Source organism: Sturnira hondurensis, unplaced genomic scaffold (genome assembly GCF_014824575.4).
Source record: "Sturnira hondurensis isolate 20B ecotype Veracruz unplaced genomic scaffold, ASM1482457v3 Scaffold0008196, whole genome shotgun sequence".
Lineage (NCBI taxonomy): Eukaryota > Metazoa > Chordata > Mammalia > Chiroptera > Phyllostomidae > Sturnira > Sturnira hondurensis.
This window is the reverse complement of record NW_028080827.1, coordinates 19,291,820-19,307,936: the sequence shown is the minus strand read 5'-3', so window position 1 is coordinate 19,307,936 and position 16,117 is coordinate 19,291,820. Positions and strand designations below refer to the sequence as shown.

The 16,117-nt window shown below is 51.8% G+C and overlaps 1 protein-coding gene across 1 annotated transcript in view; it reads right to left on the bottom strand.

Annotated features, from left to right (window-relative positions):
• Positions 1-10,418: 10,418 nt before the first annotated feature.
• The window catches only part of SMAD6 (SMAD family member 6), a 76,323-nt gene continuing 70,624 nt past the window's right edge, over positions 10,419-16,117 (bottom strand). The window contains exon 4 of the mRNA XM_037054200.1: positions 10,419-11,439. Coding sequence (XP_036910095.1) covers positions 10,898-11,439 — 542 coding nt within the window. The 3' untranslated portion in view covers positions 10,419-10,897. The remainder of the gene's footprint in view (positions 11,440-16,117) is intronic.

Sequence of the window (16,117 nt, the reverse complement as noted above, 5' to 3'; positions counted from 1 at the left end):
CCAGTGCATAAGACAGCCCCACAGCAAAGAATTATTTGGTCAAAATATCAATAGTACCAAAAAGCTTCGTGAAACATTTTTGATACATTCGATCAGTCACAGCACCTCCTCCATACACTGCACAAAATTTTTTTGTGTGTTTCAGTTGTGTTTTTATCTTTCTTGAAGTAATAAAGAATAATAGACCAAAAATAATGTGCATTTTCTTCTGCCTTCAATATTTAAATGGCTGCACAAAAACTTACCAATTTTGATAAGTTTTTTTAAATGCATGCTGATATGACAGCTGTCACAACACAATCTAACTTCTAATGGAGTTAAAGACAACTAAGCACAACTACAGCCATCATACGGAAAACACTAAATGAACTCTTTGGCCCACCCAATAATACACGTTCTTGGGAAGCTTCAAAATGCCACCCACTTAATATGACTGAAGGAAATGGGCCAACACTGAACGGCCTATGGGAGAGATTTTTTTCTCTCCTCTACAAAAACTCACGAATAGGTATATTTTGTTAAATGCTAAGGTAAGTGCATTTTGGACTGCCTGCATGTATGTTTGTGTGAATGTTTTCTAGGCAATTCTAAAGCACTATTTTGTTCATTGCTCAATGATAAGGTATAGAAAGCAAAAGTTTTTCTAGATTTCCAATTTGCTGGTTCAGATAAAATTGACCAAAATAAAATAAAATAAAGCTGTTGACAACGAAATATTTTTAAAATTCAACAAATGCTAAATGTTACTCCCTACTAGCCAGGCCCTATTCAAACCGCTTCATGAATACAAAGTCATTTAATTTAATCTTCCTAACCACTCTACTCTTACGCCCATTCTAACAAATGAGGAAACTGAGGCTCAGACATCTTTAAGTAACTTGCCCAGGGTCACTTGGCTGAAGGCAGAGCTGGGCCCGGAGCACCCAGAGCACCTCCAGAGCCTGTGTGCTCAGCAGCCACGCAAAGTTGAATCCCAAAGTGCTGCCTTCAACAGGGTGGCGAGTGGGAGCACCAGCTCTGGAACCTGAGGAATCTGGATGGCTCTGGGACCTTGGGCAGCTTGCTTAACGTCTCTGAGCCTCAGCTATAAAATGGTAGGGATTAAATGAGATGATACACAGTGCTTAGTGTAGTAGTCCCCCCTTATCCATAAGGAATATGCTCCAAGACCCTCAATGGATGCCTGAACCCACAGATAGTTTGGAAGCCTGTATACAGACACACCTATCAGAAAGTTTAGTGTATAAATTAGGCACAGTATCAGATTAAAACAATAACTAATGACAAACTAGAACAATTAAGATACATTATAATAAGAGTTATGTGAACGTAGTCTCTCTCTCTCTCAAGAGCACTTACTATTCTGAACTCACCTTCCTTGTGATGCCACGAGAGGGCACAAGGCCCACGGCTGAGGTGAGGCGAGGACGCCGCGTTGTGACCTCACGTGAGGCTGACACTGACCTTCTGGCAACACAAAAAGAGCACCTTACAACTTCTCTCTGGCGTGTCCGAATTGCAACGTCGCTGTTTTGTACTTCGCGGCCATTACTCGAACCCAAGCACTGGGACACTGCCCCAACCCCTCCGAGAACCAAGGGGCTCGGTGCGCGGGGTCTGCAGCTCAGAGACCCTGGGCCAGCAGAGGATTCATGGTTGGCGAGGGGCGGGGCGAGGCAGGACTCGCGAGATTTCAGCACCACTCAAAACAGCTCGCATTGAAACATGTAAGTTGTTTTTTTAAAAAAATATATATATATTTTATTGATTATACCATTACAGTTGTTCTATTCCCTTCATTCCCCTCCACCCTGCACACCCTCTCCCCCACCATTCTCCCCCCCTTAGTTTACAGGATCCCTGCCACACGCAACCAGACCAGCTTGGGCCACATGGGGTTTTATTTTTTTATTTTTCTATTTTTTAAATATATTTTATTGATTATACCATTACAGTTGTTCTACTCCCCCCTTCATTCCCCTCCCCCCGCGCACCCCCTCCCCCACCATTCTCCCCCCCTTAGTTTATAACCACGTGTCTCAAGTTCTTTAGATTCTATATTTCCCCCACTATTCTCGCCCTCCCCCCTATCTATTTTCTACCTACCGTCTATGCTATTTTCTGTGCCTTCTCCCCCCTTCTCCTCCTCCCACTCCCCTGTTGCTAACCCTCCATGTGTTCTTCATTTCTATGGTTCCACTCCTGATCTAGCTGTCCTCTTGGTTTGCTTTTGTTTTAGGTGTGGTTGTTAATAACTGTGAGTTTGCTGTCCTTTCACTGTTCATATTTTTCATCTGCTTTTTCTTAGATAAGTCCCTTTAGCATTTCATATAATAAGGGCTTGGTGAGGATGAACTCCTTGAACTTGACCTTATCTGAGAAGCACTTTATCTGTCCTTCCATTCTAAATGAAAGTTTTGCTGGATAAAGCAATCTTGGCTGTAGGTCTTTGGATTTCATGACTTGGAATACTTCTTTCCAGCCCCTTCTTGCCTGTAAGGTCTCTTTTGAGAAATCCGCTGACAGTCTGATGGGTACTCCTTTGTAGGTGACTGTCCCCTTATCCCTTGCTGCTTCTAGGATTCTCTCCTTCATTTTAGTCTTGGCTAATGTAATTATGATGTGCCTTGGTGTGTTCCTTCTTGGGTCCAACTTCTTTGGGACTCTCTGAGCTTCCTGGATTTCCTGGAAGTCTATTTCCTTTGCCAGACTGGGGAAGTTCTCCTTTATTATTTGTTCAAATACATTTTCCACTCGTGGCTGTTTCTTTCCCCCTTCTGGTACCCCTATAATCCGGATGTTGGAACGTTTAAAGATGTCCTGGAGGTTCCTAAGCCTCTCCTCATTTTTTTGAATTCTCATTTCTTCATTCTTTTCTGGTTGGATGTTTTGTTCTTCCTTCTGGTCCATTCCATTGATTTGAGTCCCAGTTTCCTTTCCATCACTATTGGTTTCCTGTGCATCTCCCTTCATTTCAATTAGTTTAGCCTTCATATGTTCCTCTAATTTGTGACTATAATCAACCAGTTCTGTGAGCATCCTGATGACCAGTGTTTTGAACTGTGCATCTGAGAGGCTGGCTATTTCTCGGTCACTTAGAGTTATGGGCTCTGGGACTTTGAGTTCTTCTTGAGCCATCTTTTGGCCTGTTCATGCCTGTTATGTATCAGGATCAGAGCCCTAGGTGTTCACCAGGGCAGGGCAACTCAGTCGCTGGGTTGTGATGCTGCACGTGGGGGCGGGGTCAGAGAGGAGCAATGGCAGTCTCGTCTGCCGCCTCCCACTGCCACCGCCACAGGTGCTGCAGCTGCCACTGCCACCGGGGCCCGAGCACTTTGTCTCCCCGCGTGTGAATGTGCCACCGCCGTCAACCCTCCACCACTGGGTTCGCCCCCTGGGGCCTACGTGGTCCGTCTAACTGTGCACAAATGTGCGACTGTGGTCAGTCTGCCCCACACCCCGACTGGTTCCGGGCTGCCTGCGCGTCTAGGTCGGGGAATCTGTCCTGCCTGACCCTGCTTTGCTGCTGGCTCCGCCCCTCTTACCAGTCTGGTTGAAGGGTTCGTTGTTGGACTTCCATATAATTCAATTTTCTGTTTTTTGGCTGTGTCTTTGTTCTCCAAACCTTTGTTGTATTCAAACTTGGTTGTGGGAGAAGGCACAGTGTTTCCACCTATGCCTCCATCTCGGCAGAAGTCCTGAAACATGTAAGTTTTTTATTCTGGAATTTTCTCTGTAATACTTTCCGACCGTGGCTGACCACAGGTGACTGAAACCGAAGTGAAACTGTGGGTAATGGGAACCACTGTGTCTAGCCTGTCCCTCAGTGAATAACTGTTCTCCTTTGTGCTAAACAGAGGAAGAGTTAGGTCCCTATGATTGTCCCAGGTTGTCTCAGCAGGTGTACATTAATGTTCACTCTAGCTGCCACTCTTGGGACATTGATTTTGTGTGAAGGGCAAAGAGCCCCTAGCCTCCCCCAGAAGGCACCGTCTAGTCATTTGGTTTAGATCTTTTATTTTGGAGGGGAAACAGAGGCCTGGGGTGGGGGGCTCCCCCAGATCACTCAGGTCTCCCAGGTGCTCCGGGGAGTCCAGGGAAGTCACATTGAAAACCATCTCTCTCCTGTGCTCAGCCCATGGGCTCCCTCCCAGTTTCCTGGTCAGAAACTGGGCATTTTATCCACATGCTACCAGCCTTGCTGTGACCTGCTTTAGAGACAGTCAGCAGGGCTGCAAGGCTGTTCGGCCTTATCCCTCATGATGGTCAGCCTAGACTGGACACCCCCTTCCACAGCACCCTGTGCCAACCCCCCAGCAGGGCCAGGGGACACACAGCTTCCTCTGGACTCTCAGGGCTGCTGGAAGTCAGCAAAAGCCTCAAAATCCCACAGTGAAGGATTTTGAGAGCTCTCTTCATTGGCCTTTTATTACAAAAACATAGAGAACACAACAGTGAAGATGCACTTAATGCCACAGAACTGTACACTTAAAAAAAAGTTAAAATGGCCAATTTTATGTTGAGCGTATTTTATCACAATAACATAAAAAAGCCTAGGGAAATAGATGAAAGGATTCTACAGATGGATGGTGCTGATGGTTTCACATCTATGTGAATGTACTTAACGCCATTGAACTTTACACTAAAAAAACATGGTTAAACCAGTACGTTTTGTGTTACATGTGTTTTACCACAATTAAAACAAAAATGACCTGCACTCCTTACTCTTACGGCCTCTCCACTGCTTCACTCAGGTCACTGCTGGTTTCACAGAAGCCTTTGCAGCATCGCTGAGAGGCCAGCTCTGGAGGGAGCCCCAGGCCATGGGCTTGGCTCCCGTCTGCCACTGCCTCGCTGTGTGACCCCGGTGAGCACCCTGCCCTCCCTGGGCCTCAGTCCTGCGAATGATGGAACTAGATGCACTCTAAGGGCCTTTCCCGTTGGTTGTTCTCCGAGTCTACATTTCTAAATTATTGAAGGAACACCACCCCCAAACCAGAGAGTATTGCTACCACCCGCTTGAGAGGGTAGAATAAGGCTGCAGAACCTGAGCCTCCATAGCCCAGGGCCTGAGGGTAGTGGGGTGGGGTGGGGGGGGGGTGTTCTTTGGGGCCTGTAAGGAGAAGCCAGCTGGGAGTGGAGACATAGGATACTAATAAACACAGCCCCTCTGGATGCCTGCTTAGTCCTTCGGCGTTTATAAAATACTCACCCACATCCATTACCTCCATGACCCTGTCATTCCACGAACTTGCAGGGGCCCAGGACCCCTGGGGCAAACGGGACATGAGACAGCTCTGGCTTCCAGGAGGCTCCCAGGGAGGAGAAGGGTCAGTGGTATGGTCAGCGTGTGGATCGGGCAGGCTGGGGCATGGTCTGGGAGAGAGATGGACAGACAGATGGCTAGACTATGAGAGACAGAGAGGTCTGGAGTGCGGTGTTTCAAGGGGGTCTGTCGGGTAGGGGTGGGCAGGGCCAGATTCCCCTGGGGCTTCACGGGCCACTCGAAGAGGCAGGTCTTGATCCTGAGGTCACAGGGAGTGGTCAGAGAGGTCGTGGTCCTTTGGAAGAGGCCTACTGTCAGATTCGACTGCACCCCCCTTTTGGGGGGAGAGTGCATGGAGGAAGCAGCGGGGAGGGGGGGTCTTGGTGTCCCAGGAACAGCCCAGTGAGTCATGTCTCTGCTTTCCCCAGGGAAATGAGGTTTATACAGGTCAGGTGACTGCCCAAAGTCATCCGCAGGTTGAAGGACCTAGATTTGAGTCCTCATACTCGCTGAGTCTCCAACTGGAGCCTTTTTCACTTCCCTGAGCCGCCTTTCAGGCCCCAAAATGGTGTTGGAGCACAGGTGGCAAACACAGGCCCAGGGGCCGAATCCAGCCTCCACCTTGTTTTATCTGATCAGTGGCCACACCCAGCTCTCACTTAACTGTTAAGGAGCAGTTACATTTATACAGTCCTAAAGTTGCATTCGGCCCTTTGCAGGCAACCACGAGGCTGGTGTGGCCCCTGGTGGAAATGAGTTTGACAGCCCTATGAGCACCTGCTGGATGCTTCATTCCAGTTCTGAGTCTGCCATGTGCTTTAATTCACTTAATCTTCCCAACAAATGTAGGCAGTAGATACTCTTATTCATATTCAGATGAGGAAACTGAGGCACAGAAAGTTTAAGTAACTTGCCCAAGATCAGGTAGCTGGTGAATGGCAGAGTCAGGATTAGAATAAAGCAGCTGCAGCAGACGTGGCCAGAACTCTTAAGCCCCGTGATGTGTGTATGTGGGATGGGAGCTTCCAACACAGAGAGAAGGGCAATGGGGGAGTCCTCGGAGGTGGAGATGCGTGCACGCCCCCTGGAGCACTGATGGGAGCTACGCCCACAAACAGAGGAAGCAGCCAGACCAGAAATCCCGAGACCTAAGTTTTAGGTTCAGCACTGCCCTAAACTTGCTGTGTGACCTGGGGCCTAGAGTTTTCTCACCTGAAGCTCAAACACAAGATCCAAGATCTGCAGAGTCCCCTTTCCCTCCCAGCTCTGCTTCTCCTCCTCCTAGATTAACCCCTCCACCCTCTCACCCCCAGAAGGTCTGGGAGACTAAGGCAGGAGGGAGGGGCTTGAGAGGGGTGTGGGCCCTGGAAGGGGGTGGGAGAGGCAACGGAGCAACTAACATTTCTCCAAAAACCTAGTCAACTGCAGAAAATCCTACCTCCCCACCCTGTCCTTGCTCTAAGCCTGAGCTTGGGTTTGGGGGCTGTAAGCCCCACCTACCTTGCTTCCCAGGGCCTGCAGGGACCAGGCTCCCACAACGCTCTCCAGAGACCAGGCCTTGCTTAGAAAGTGTTTCCTTTGGAGCCTGAGTCACCAGATCCCTGGGTGGCCTGCGGGAAACCACAGTTACTAGGGGCCCCATGACTGGGAGAGGGGGAAGGACAGCAGGTCCGGCCACCACTTGTGACAGCAACTCAGCTTCTCCTGTATGGGGCTTGGTTTCCCCATCTATAAACGGAGGGGCTGGAATTGGATTCCCAGACCCCCATGAAGAAAGGCAGCGGCAGGGCCTTTCCCTGACACTTACAGCCACCCAAGGACCACAGGGAGGTCCTCAGCCTCCAAACAGGGTGGGTCTGGGAGGCAAGACAGCTGTGAGGTTGATGGTCCTGGGTCCCCAGACTTCAGCCCCTACAGGCTGACTGTCTCCAAGAGATAGGCCACTCCTATGGAGCCAATCACAGCTAGCACACGGGAGGGGCCCCGAGCTGGCATCTGAGACAGGGAGCTCCGCAAACAACAGCATTCATGTGAGCATCCTTTTCTCCATCTGAGAAAGGGGGGTGGCTGAGAACCCTGCACAGAGGTTCTCATTGACAACAGATGCATGGAAGACACTTAGCACGCAGGAAGGGCTCACGACTGTCTTGAAAAGAAGAGTGATTCGGGGACTCCCAGCCCATCCGCATACAGCACAGCCCAGCTCTGCTCAGTGCTCACGACCAGCCATCCCCAGCCGTCCCCAGCCGTCCCCAGCCGTCCCCAGCCGTCCCGTGGAAAACAATTGTTCCACAGACCGAGGTGGGGGTGCGGAGGGGGATGGTTTCTGGATGATTCAAGTGCATTACATTCAAGCTCACCTCCTGCTGTGCAGCCTGGTTCCTAACAGGCCCGGACCGGTACTGGTCCACAGCCTGGAGCTCGGGGACCCCTGCTCAAAGGACCAAGGTCTGAGAGTCGTGCCTCCCACAAGTGTCAGGCCCAAGGGTGGCAGAACAAAGGAGTGAAGGGAGGAGTCTGGGCTGGCAGAAAAACCAAGAGAAAGTTTTCCATGAAAAGCAGTGTGGTCCATGAGGCTTAACTCTAGAGAGAACTGATGTCATCTTCCCAGGCGGGTACCCCCTGAGAATCTGGGAGATGGGGTTGGGGAAAGGATGTCACTGTCGGTCTGCATAAAGTAGACTGTGATGGGAGGCAGAAAGCCTGGTCCTATCCCAGCCTCCACGCTCACATCACTTGAGAAAGGTAGGTACTTCCCTGCTCTAGGCCTTGTTTTGCCCATCTGTAAAATGGGGCATCAACCTCTATCTTGCTCCCTGATGAAGGGGGATATTGATCCTCACTCCCATACCCAGGCATGGGTGTGACTGGCTACTTCCTCTAAGGGCAAAGAGTCCCTCTCTGCTAGGAGCCTGGCCCTCAGCTGGGAAGCCCCTTCGAGTTTCTTAAAGTTTAGCACCGACCACCTCCCTGGTCCACTCAGAAGCCAGCCCACCTCCCCCACCACCTCCTATGCCAGCCCAGCTCCTCAGTCTTAGCCTTGGAGGGTCCCTGACCTCCCTCTCCAGCTCCAGCCCCGTATGAATAACAGCTGATAGGCACTGATGATGAACCAGGTGCTGTGTGATGTGCTTCATTCTTGGTCACACCTACTTTTCAGGTGGAAATAATTTTATTCTCTTAACACTGAGGCACCTGAAAGAAGTCTCTGAAGTCACTCCATCAGGGGTGTCCAACCCGCAGCCCATGGGCCACATGCGGCTCAGGATGGCTGTGAATGCGGCCCAGCACAAAAATCATGAGTACACTTAAAACATTACGAGACGTTTTTGTGATCACATGTTGCAGTGTATTTAATGTGTGGCCCAAGGCAGCTCTTCTCCTCCCAGTGCGGCCCAGAGAGGCCAAAAGGTTGGGCACCGATGCGAGTGGCAGAGCTGGGGCTTGAACAGACCCCCCTCTCCTGTCTCCATGCAGTGGGATGCCTCCCAGCTCCTGCCACTCCTGTGGCGTTGCCCTTGGCTCCTGCCACTCCTGCTGCTGCTCCTGGCCTGTCAGTTGGCCACTCTTCTGTCCAGTGAGGATCAGAGTCAAAGCACTGAGTCTTCTGGGCAGTCACCCTGATTCCCCTCCTCAGCATTCCCCCAGAACCGGCTCCTTGGTCCGTCTGGCCCGAGCACCCTGCTGACGGAGCCTCCACACTGACCCCACACCCAGAACACGCCAGTGAGGCAGGCATCCCAGACACACATCTTCAGGGCGCAGTGTGGGGTGCCCTGGCACTCCCGGCAGGCCGGTGATGCACAGCCCTGAGGTACCCATGTGCCTTAGTACGGGGGAGTGGGGAGTCCATTGGCAAGTAACTTCAGGAACCAAAGCAGAACAATATATTCCTGGGACTCGGTGGCTGTGATCCACACCCCCTGGCATTCGCACTCTGGTGGAGTCCCTCACATGTTGAGGCAAGGATGGTTTATGTGGTCGAGTGGGTTCTACCTGGCAGAAGTGATGGCCCGTCAGTTCCAGGGTGAGGCTGTAGGAGGTGAGCTTCACTCCGGGTCTCTCCTGGGTCACGTGCTCCACCACCTCATGAGTGGCCGCATGGAGAGACCTCCATGGCGAGAACTGAGGCCTCGGGCCCACAGCCCCGGGAGTGAGCTGGACATGGGTCCCACAGCCTCCAATACGCTCAGAGGACCACAGCTCTGGCCGACAGCTTGACTGCAGACTCATGAAACCCTGAACCAGAACCACCCAGCCAAGCTGCTCCCGCATTCCTGAATGCGGAAACTGAGATGAATGCTAGAGGCTTCAAGCTGCTAAACTTTTGGAAAATTTATTATGCAGCAAGAGATAATCCACAGACTGCTCAGGACATTTACTGTGCTGATGTAAATCTCTAAGAAAGATATATAATGTAACATTCCCTTTTATTATCTGGCCAAGGAGACTTTCTTCTCTGAGTTTTCAAGAGACAACACTGACTTACTATGGCTCTGGCCCTACGATTAGACATAACTTCTAACCCAGATCTGTTTCGTGAACCAGCCACGTGCCCTTCCAGAACCTCAACTTTTCCCTTGCACACAGTAAAAATAAACCACCTGCCTTTGCATAGTTCATGAATGCGGCCCCTGATGGGCAGATTCTGACCTAGAGGTGGAGGGGAGGGCAGCTTGGTGAGGTCCTGGAGGAGCTTCCCCCCAAGGCTCAAGCGGGTTCTACCTGGTGGTAAGCCAGCCTAACGCCCACATCGCAGGTTTTCTCCCTCCGGCCACCTCCCCAGTGGTGAGGTACAGCATCTTCTTCTAGCTTGTGCCCAGCTCAGACGTGGAAGGCACGGACCCGAGTCTCCACCATCAGACTCGGCATTCCTCCAGGCCAGAGCGTGACCCTCCCCCACCAGACTCAGATGGATGGCCCATGTACTGTCCGCTTGTCCTGTGGACACACTACGGCCATGGGCAAGAAGGAACAACAGGACCTCCTGCAGCCTTGAGAGTAAACGCATGTCTTTCCTCCCATTTCCATCTACTCCCTCCACGCTCTGTCTGGTAAAGGACTTGGTCAAGTTTCAGGATGTCTGATGGGCCAGAAACCCACTGAAGCCCTGCATGTCCCTCTTTGTTAAAAAGAAGACAGTTTTAAGAAAGAAACTATAATGCGAATACTTTATTATCAACGAGTGATGGTATTAGCTTTTTGTCTGGGCATTAATATTTCAAAAACCATACACCAAACCCAGGCTTTTCCACCTAGCTCTGCTGTATCATTTTCTTTAAAAAAAAAGAAAAGAAAGAAAGAGGGAGGAAAAGAAAGAAAATATATCTGTATTGAAAGAATTATAAGCCAAAGTGCGTCTTTCTTGTTTTGTCCATATACACACATTGCACCATACATAAATAATTACATTGTAAAAATGACTCCATAATTACAAGTATAATATATATTTCCATATAATATATAAAACTTTATATTAAATCTAGGTAGATGATATTTGGGGGTTTGTCCGTGGGGGCTGTGTCTCTGGGCACTGCCGCCCTGGCCGGGGGCGGGGGCGGGGGTGGGGGTGGGGGTGGGGGGGCGGGGGTGGGGCGGGGGCAGATGGCGGCGCTGCCTAGGTGGCTGCCGCTATCTGTGGTTGTTGAGCAGGATCTCCAGCCAGCAGGGACAGGAGGTGATGAACTGCCGGGAGTAGCAGGGACCCCAGCCCTTAGCGAAGCTGATGCGGACGCTGTTGGGATCGTAGGGGCCGTCTGCGGTGTCGGGGTCAGGCCCCTGCTGGAGCAGGCCAGAGCGCTCGAAGTCGAACACCTTGATGGAGTAGCCAGGTGGCACCTTGCGCACGACGAGGGCGCGGCTGCCGGGCGCATCCAGCGTCGGGGAGTTGACGAAGATGGGGTGCTCGCCACGGTTGTAGGCCCACACGCCGTCAGGCTCCTTGCTGAGCAGGATGCCAAAGCCGATCTTGCTGCGCGTCCGCCGCACCGACTCGCTGCGCTGTTCCAGGTTGAGCTGGCCCAGGCAGAAGCCGCTGCCCTGAGGTAGGTCGTAGAAGATGCTGACGGCCTGGTCGTACACCGCGTAGAGGCGGCCCACACGCGTCCGGTGCTCCCAGTATGCCACGCTGCACCAGTGGCTCGGCTTGGTGGCATCCGGAGACATGCTGGCGTCTGCGGGGCAAGCACAGGGCGCGCGGTGTTATTTAGGGTGGGGAGTCAGGCGGCGGCCCCATGCCCACTGCTCTCCTGTGTGGGTAGCTTCCCAGATCCTAAAGTCCTGTAACAGCTGCTCTTTCCCTTGAGCACACAGCTCTGAGAAGCAGGTGGATACCCATGACTGCCTGGCCAGGTGACAAGTTCCCACACACAGGCCCTGGCTGGAGCTTTTGCAGAGGGAGAATCCTGCTGGAGGCCGGATGAGGTTATAGCAAGGCACTCGATGGCTCCTATTCTCCAAAAGACACTGACTGAAGTCCAACTAAAGCTGAGGGGGAAAACACCACCAACATCATTCAGAGCCTGAGTGAGGTCAGCTCCGCCTGCAGGCTCAGCCCACCCAGAAGCCCCAGAGCAGAAGGGTGAGAGGATGCTAACAGCATCCTCTTCTGTGCTAGGAGGCCGGCCTAGCCATTGAGCAGGAAACTGCCTGCCTGAGAGGCCTCCTGTAGGCTGCCAGCTCTGTTGTGGCCTTGGACTGGGCACAGCTCCAAAGGGTGTGCCCCTCACCCTCCGTCTGGCTTCAGGTCCCGGCCACAGGTCCCCAGGCCAGCTCCTGCAGAGATATCATTTTGCCTCAGTCTCCATCCAGAGCCCTCATGGCTCTAGCTGACTGGCCCTACTCCTGCCCTCTCTGACCTGCCCCTTAGCCAGTGGGCAGAGAGACAACTCTATCCTGTGGTGGGTGACCAAGCTGCACACACTAGGCCAATCCCAGCAGGTGGGCAGCCAGGAATACCCAAGCCATCCATCCATCTGGCACTGGCTGGGCGTTCCCAAGCACCACCCCAGCTTGGCCATAAACCTCTAGCACCAACCTTCTCACCAAGCAAAAGAAGCTACACCTGGAGAATACTGGGCAACAGGCCAGGCAACAGGCATCCCTGAGTGCCTTCCACGAGCCAGGCAGCCTTCTTCACAACAGCGGTGGTCCACCTCTGCTACCAACCAGCGCATTTCACAGGTGCAGAGACTAAGGCCCAGGGATGTGCCCTAACCAGTCAAGGGTACACACCAGTGAGTGCTGTAGCCAGCATCAGTGCCAGGCTTCCTCTAGAGGGGAGTGCAGGCCCCCCCCTTAAACCCACGCACTGAGCAAGGCCCTCCCCTTCCCCGACAGTTTCCCCTTCTGTAACCACAACTGCTTTCATGGTCCATAGATCCTAATGGTGCTTACCCATGAGCCTGTGCATCACCCCCACCCCACAAACATAANCACCTCTGCTACCAACCAGCGCATTTCACAGGTGCAGAGACTAAGGCCCAGGGATGTGCCCTAACCGGTTAAGGGTACACACCAGTGAGTGCTGTAGCCAGCATCAGTGCCAGGCTTCCTCTAGAGGGGAGTGCAGGCCCCCCCTTAAACCCACGCACTGAGCAAGGCCCTCCCCTTCCCCGACAGTTTCCCCTTCTGTAACCACAACTGCTTTCATGGTCCATAGATCCTAATGGTGCTTACCCATGAGCCTGTGCATCACCCCCACCCCACAAACATAAGGCTCCCTGGCACAGTGTCACCAAGTGAGGGGTTGGTCACTGCTGTCCACCTTTCACAGATAGGGCTCAGAGTCAGCCACCTCGTAGTAAAAGGGAAAGAAGCAGTTTCACAGTCAGTGTGTGTGTTGGGGGCAGGGCAGTAAGGGTAAAGGGACTGGGGGTGGTGGTTACTTCCTCTCTCTCAGCTCCCATAAGCCTTTCAGTCCAAGACCAGGTGAAACTTCCTGTCCCTCTCCTCCCACCAGCTGAGCCAAATGCCCTCTCATCATCCACACCACCACCCCATTCAAGATCTGTGTCCCTGGCCTTCCCCCAGTGCCCCTCACGGGAACAGTGGCTTGTATTTGGGGACACAGAGCTGCCCTAGGCTCAGCCTGCCCCAGCTATCTGGCTCGAGGACATGGCCTGGGCCAGGCCTCACCTCTTGCAGCCTCGGCAACACCTCATCAGGCCTGGGCTCCTGGCCAAGTCTTCCAAATTCCAGGAGATGGACTGCAGCTTCAGAAAAGCCCTCGCTGACCACTCCCTCCTGTAGCAGTTACAGGCTTAAATGCAGTCCCCCCTTGACCTGAGCAGGTGCCTATGCTGTTGGTCAGTGTCCCTGAGTAGGCTAGACTCTCAAATAGGAAGGAGTGGGTCTCAGTCTTCTCTGTATCTCTCCCAAGGCTGCCTGTATCCCTAGGGCGCTCTTGTTAAGCACTAAAAGGGAAGGAGGAAGGAAATAAAATATATCTCCAGTGCTGAAACACTGTCCTCACCCCACCCCCACCCCATCCGAATCTTGCCCAGCAGGGGGGGCTGACAACCTCTGGTCCGAGGGGATGGTGGGTGAGGACTTGGACCTCAGGTCTGACCCAAGAATAAGCCAGCAGGCGAGCCTCCCCACCCCCAGAACATGGTGATCTTGGGTCTCAGGGCTCCAGAGCTTGAGGGGCCCCCTGACAGCATCTCAGGGAGCCCCAACACTTGGGGCTTTCACAAACTGACACCGTTTGACCGAGGGGCTGCGAGCGTCACAGGGTTACCACTGCTTCATTTTGTCACGGCATTAAAATCCCTGAGACCGTCCACTATCGCTGGCACGAAAGGAAGTGCAAGTTCATACTAACAAAATTACAAAAGGTATAATGTGATAGTAGAAGAGATCAGATTTCAAGTTGACACATTTAGATCAGCAATTGTCAACCAGTGTGCCGCAAGCATTTTTAGAGCGCGCAGGACTTGACCATTCAGCCCGGGGGGCTGAGCTCTCTTCTCTGAGGTGGTCAAACAGCAGCCAACACAACAGCAACCGTCTGGTGGGAGTGCCCTGTCCTGAAGCACAAATAATGCCCCCCTTATCACATGCAAATCTGTTATTACAAAATCATGAACATGTGATTCTGTAACACAACAACAACACACTCAAACATGCCACATGACATTTTGGGTGAAATGTTCAAACTGCTGTACTGCCGTCCATCTCGTGTGAGACATTCGTGCACCCTACCAACCACACTCGATGGCGTTACTCCTGCTGGACCCTGTACATAGGTCATACAATATAGCTGCATCTTAGCGGTCACGTCACATTACAAAGTTGCGTCTGGTTCCTTAACTCCTGGTAACAGAAATCATTATACACAAGTATAGGCACCTGATTTTTTAAAAAGTCACTTTGGAGCAAAAAGGGTAGGTAATGACATTTTTTTTGGTAAATCATTCAAAATTATACATATGTTTTTGTCAGATTGGCAAAAGATTTTATATTTTGGTGTGCTGCAGAATTTTAGTAATGAGTTTATGTGTGCTACAAGATGAAAAAGTTTGAAAGTTGCTACACTTAGATTATAAGGAATTTTCTTTCCTTTATTTTTTAGAGAGGGGAGGGAGAGAGAATGAGAGGGAGAGAAACATCAATGTGTGGTTGCCTCTCACGTGCCCCCCACTGGTGACCTGGCCTGTAACCCAGAAATGTGCCCTACCTGGGAATCGAACTAGTGACTGTTTGATTCAAAGGCCAGACTCAACCACTGAGCCACACCAGCCAGGGATACATAAGAAATTTTCTTATTTCTTTCATCATGGACCAATGAAAACTTAGTCCTGAGACTGGCCTGTGTCAACCACTGATTGGGTCCAATGTCCCTATGCCCTACAGATGCAGCCCAGGGGCACAGGGTGACTCACCCAAGGACATACAGCAGTGTGTGGCAGAGCAGGGACCAGAACTTGAGAACCCAGATTTCTAACCTAATGCTTGTCTCATGATCTAAGTGAAAGGTTTCAGAATTAAGACAGACCTAAGGCTGTCACCACTGACTAAATGTGTGGCTATGGACACATTGATGAATGTCCCAGGCCTCAGTCTTCCCATTTGGAAAACAGACTTATTCATAATTGAGTACCTCACTTACAGAGTTTATCTCTGGGTTTTCTAGAAACTCCCTGCAGCAGATCAATTAGGTGCAGAAAGAAGCCGCTGTCTGTTCATTGGCCCCAGCATTGGCCGGACCCTTCGGAGACCAGGGCTCCCTCGGGGTATTGGGGGTCATGCCCCAGGGTCACTGCCATGAGATGTTACAATAGGACAGTGGATGGCAAGGCCCTTAGCAAACTATAAAGGACTTTAGATATGTTTAGCTGCTAGCCTGGTACCTGAGGAAAAAGGCATTCAGTGAGCGAGACAACGAAGCCACAAATAACTCACTGAATGTCTACAAGGACAAGTACTGCGATGGCACTATTTCACCCCCAACACACGTGCCCGACACTAGAGAACACGCTGTCTGCGAATGACAGGGTGGATGCCCCTGAGTCCAGGGCCCCGCTGAACTTCCCACAGTTGCAGAGCCCGTGCAGCCCACCATACCGCTCACGTGCAGTCTGAGCTGCCACTCTGGGAGCAGGGGCGGTGTCCCACAGAAGATCTTCCTCTTCTCATGGTTTCAAGGCTGTGGGCCCGCCATCAGCCTAATTAGGAACCAGCTCCTTAATTGCAAGTAAATGCTGGGGAGTCAGACCCGAGTGAACAACATCAAAGATGACCGCGCTCTGACCGAAACTCCTGCTTACTACCCCCTGCCCGGGGCCTGGCCTAGTTCCCAGCCAGACTCTGGGTCTCACTGGGACGGCTCCGCAGAGAGGAGAAGGAGGG